The 4,590-nt window shown below is 37.7% G+C and overlaps 1 protein-coding gene across 1 annotated transcript; it reads left to right on the forward strand.

The window, feature by feature from the left end:
• The first annotated feature begins 321 nt into the window (after positions 1 to 321).
• Positions 322 to 4,590, forward strand: LOC120274442 (NASP-related protein sim3-like). The gene is given in 9 exon segments (XM_039280976.1): positions 322 to 658; positions 1,338 to 1,431; positions 1,433 to 1,459; positions 1,461 to 1,582; positions 2,715 to 2,919; positions 2,991 to 3,065; positions 3,067 to 3,083; positions 3,228 to 3,486; positions 3,983 to 4,590. Coding segments are annotated over 9 exon segments (1,443 nt in total). The 5' UTR covers positions 322 to 398; the 3' UTR covers positions 4,367 to 4,590.

Below are 4,590 nucleotides of genomic sequence, written 5' to 3' on the forward strand. Positions count from 1 at the left end.
TCTAACTGCAATCCATGGGTTAATGATAGTATATTGATACCCCAAAAGCTCAACTTATTCAATTTGTATGTGATAACCAAAGTAGCCCAAGAAGGTTTTAATTTTGTTGGAGGAAAAAGGACCGTTTTCAAACTTATGGCCAAGAAGTGGTCGGTACAAATATTTGGATTAAAGCCAAGTAATTAGTTTTTTTTTAATATATCTTAATATAATGTTAATAAAAATAAAAAATAAGTTTGTCAGTGATTAATCCATGGGCCTCATGGCCCATCCTAAGCGAATGCAGAGTGTTCAGCCCACGGACCACCACAAGGTAAAACCCTCCCCTGTCTCCTCCGCAGCATATCCTTCGACCATCGGAGGAAGGTGTGAAGGTTTTGAAGGCTGCCCACCCCACTATGTCCATGGCCTTTTCCGCTTCTTCTGACCAATCCCCTGCTCCTCCTGACTCATCTCTCATTGCTCAAGAGAACAAGGATGGACCCGTGACTTCCAAGGAAGCCCCAGCACCGTCGGAAGACAAGAGTCTTCTGGCAGATGAACCCTCGGAGAAAACTCTGGAGCTTGCCGCTGAGTTGTTCGATCAGGGATCCAAGGCCATAGAGGATGGGGATTTTGTTGAAGCGGTCGATTGCCTCAGCCGTGCCCTTGAAATCAGGTTCCCTTTTCTTTTTACTGAATCCTGATATCGTTCGAGAAGCTTCACTATCTATTTTAAGCCCGAGTCGATGTCCCTCAGTGGATTATTTCTGAAGTGCGTTATCCGAGTATATGATGCCAATTTGTTGAAAAGAGAACGAATTTCTTCGATGCTGTTTATGTTATAACCCTGCTGATAACTTTATTGAGTGAATATAATCTTCTTGGTAATCCAATCTTTTTGGCAAATGCTGTTTTATGGCCTTCATGTATTAAATTTGATGGTAATGCAATTGCAAACGCATTATATAGCGTATAGACTGAAGAAATGCAGCATATGTTTTTATTACAGGAACGTTGGAAATTAAGTTATATTCATGCTTTTGGCTTTCCAAATCTTTTCTGGAGCTTATGTGATGGAATTGCAGCCATTTTCTTTCCCCGCCCTGGATATAAGACCCTTACAAAAAACCCAACATCTCAGGGGTGATTGTTTGGGAGCACTACTACTCGTTTGATTAACAGATGGATTATTCTTCACTGGCTCTACAGCACTGAAACCTTTTCTTGTTGTGTGTTGAATCCCTAGAGCTGTGCATTTCTGACAGATTTATTCCATAGGATTGTTCATTTGATTTATTTATTGGTGTTTTTTGTATCATTAACTTTTGTTCTGAACAATTTTTCTTTATGTTTAGAGTTGCACATTATGGAGAGCTTGCTCCAGAATGTGCCAACACCTACTACAAGTATGGATATGCTCTGTTATTTAAGGCGCGGGAGGAAGCTGATCCCACTTGGTGATGTGCCTAAGAACACTGCAAAAGAATGCTGAGAGTACTGAATCCATTATAAGTGCAGAAGAAAGTGCATATCTGAAGGTTTCTACTACTGATAACAAAAAAGATTGTGCCTCCACAAACAATGTTGAGTCAGGAGAAGGGTGATTTTTGTACTTTATAGTTCACAAACTCAAGTACTTTATCCATAAGGTTCTATATGCATTTTTCTAACACAAACAATGACCTAATTCTATTTGAGTGAGTATTTCACCTGGTATCAACAAAGCCCCAAACTTGTAGAATATTTTTGCTACCAAGAAATTTTCTTTTTTTGTAATGTGGTAATTGGATTCTTATAAAAAAATTAGAGCACCTTACATGCCAAGTGGGCCATTTTTGCATGAGTGTTTTGCATTCAAAACTTTCTTCTCCTTTGATCATCCCTAGATTGTGATTAACTAGGCTGGGAAAGTGGAGAAGATTAATGGGTTGCTAGATTTGTATGGTTTGTATTGCCATTTAGAAACAGATGGAAAGATTCTTTTTTGTGTTATTTGAAATATACTGCTTTGGTTGTATGATCCATTCCTAAAAGGGAATCAAAGCAAAAATCATTGCTTGTGGTTGGAATACCGCAGGTTTTTAGTTTTCTTTTTTGCATGAAGGATATTCTAAAGCTCAAGTTAAACTCTTCTCTTTGATTATGAGGGGTCGGTGGTGATTATCATGTGCTTTGGAGTGGATTCTTATCCTTTTTCTTGATGGCTTGGTAACAAAATTCAAATTTTTTTACTACGTATTGTTACAGTTGAGCATGCTCAGGACAGTAAATGGGTCTGCATGTTTCTTTATCCAAGATTCACACCTGAACTGCCAATTTCATTTGCAAAATTTTACTATTAACTAAAATTCATCTCCCCTACTATAGTGAAGAAGTATGTACTCCTAAAAGCTTTTGCATTTGTATGTGTGCAATTTTCAGTGTTTATGGAATTGTCCTTGATTCTAATTAGAGTTAGCAGAGCTAGTTTTTGGGCTGGATTGTCAACTCTATAAAAAGTAAATAGCTGAACAAGAGAGGTGCATAACTATATTATTTTTGTATATGTGCCATGAACTCTTGTTGTTTTTGACTGCCTTTACTGTTTTTCCTTTTTGATAATTTTTTAGTAATCTACTTCACTATTTTATGTACTTTGACAACATTTTCTCCATACTTCTTTAATTGAAGAAAATTCAAATTCCTATTTGGGACAATGTATGACCACTCATGTTCTGCTCTTTGATGAAAGGGTCTGGTGAGAGGGATGAGGAAAATAATGAGCAAAGTGATGGCGAGGAGTGTGTGGACGCAGATGAAGATGAATCGGATCTGGATCTATCATGGAAAATGCTAGATGTCGCCAGGGCAATTGTTGAGAAGCGGCCAGAAGATACAATTGAAAAAGTAAATATTTTGGCTGCTCTTGGTGAGGTGTCCATGGAAAGAGGTTGGTTGGTCATGACACATGCTTAGTTTTTCTGAAAGCGATATCCATCTGTTTGGTGACTTCTTGTTGTTGCTTGCAGAGGGATATTGAGACTTCCTTGAATGATTATTTGAAGGCTCTTTCCATTCTGAGACGATTAGTTGAAGTGGACAACCCGACGTGTTATTGAATTGTATCTAAACTGTCAACACATTCAACCTTAATTTATTTTTCCATCATTTTTAGCAAAATATAATATTGAAAAAAGTGTACTTGGATTCATTGGCTGATATCATGATTTTTATTCTTCTAACATTTCCCTCAACATGAACTACAGAAATTTTAGGATATGCTTGGTCCTGGAAGTGGGTTCAAAGGTTCAGGAGGCTATACCTTATTGCCGGGAAGCTATTAAACTATGCCACTCTCGTTTAGGACGGCTCAAGGAGGAAGGCATGAACACTGACGACTCTCTAGTAAATGTTTTCAATGCCCATCCTGAGAGCTCTAAAAGTGGCGATCAATCACAAGGTGTTTGCCACCATGCAGAAGAGATAAAGGTGCTAAGTGGCATCTTGAGCGAGCTTGAGAAGAAGGTTGGTACTGTTTGAATTAATCTAATTCCAAATGTTTACCGTTTCCCTGCTAATTTGTGATGGCCTCCCCGAAATTGTTGCTAAATCGTCATTTAAATATTTTCATGTTTAATTTGATTTGTATTGTGCTAGTTAATTCTCTTTTATTTTTCAGTTGGTTTTGGCATCACCTGCTTCTTTACATTAAATACCATCTGTTTTGTTTTTGAGGGTTGTGGACAGACCATTTCATTTGTCACCAATTATCAAACCACTCCATTCAGGAGAATAATCTTCCCAGATATCCCATGTGCATTTTTTATTATATCATTATTTGGTTATGGTCCTTCACATTTTCCTTAAATATGTGGTTCTTTCAACTGGAAGAAAAAGTTAAGTGCCTCCTGACAGAAGCAGCAGCTAAATTTATGATTGGTTTTTGCAATATATTTTTGGTTTTTTAAATTTATTATTATTTAGTAGTAGCATTGTAATTCCATTTTTCTCTGGGATGCAGCTGGAGGATCTGCAACAAGCTGTGGTTAACCCAAAGTCCATATTCTCTGAAGTTATGAAGATGGTTGCTTCAAAGTCCACATCTAGCTCGATGGATTTCCCTGACAGAGAATCTGAATCATTATCATTAAACTCTTCACAAAAGGGTGTTGTTAGTGGTGATTTTGATTCCCCTACAATATCTTCAGCTGGTACAAATGGTTCTGTTACACATCTTGGTGTTGTTGGCAGAGGTGTAAAGCGAGCCGTGGTTCACCCGATAGTTGGTGAATCTTCACATAAGAAACCCTCTTTGGACTTGCCTGCAGAGAAGACTGACAGTGGCAACATTTCAGAGTTGGTTGATTCATCTGGCTGCTCAAATCATGAATCATCCATAAATTAGGCTATAATCTGTCATTTTTCTTGTGGTGTCTGTTTGTAGTTAGTTTTCATTAGGATATGCTGGCTGTTGTCTGTGCTTTTTTATGAAAATTCCAAAGCTATATCACAGAGCATAATTCTCATGTTCTTATGTTGCTGTATTCACCAGTTGAATTCTCTAACGGAACTCACTCTAGCAAGGATTTCAATGCTGTGAATCCAGTGATCACAATGTTTGCTGATTTA

Source organism: Dioscorea cayenensis, chromosome 13 (genome assembly GCF_009730915.1).
Source record: "Dioscorea cayenensis subsp. rotundata cultivar TDr96_F1 chromosome 13, TDr96_F1_v2_PseudoChromosome.rev07_lg8_w22 25.fasta, whole genome shotgun sequence".
Taxonomy (NCBI): domain Eukaryota; kingdom Viridiplantae; phylum Streptophyta; class Magnoliopsida; order Dioscoreales; family Dioscoreaceae; genus Dioscorea; species Dioscorea cayenensis.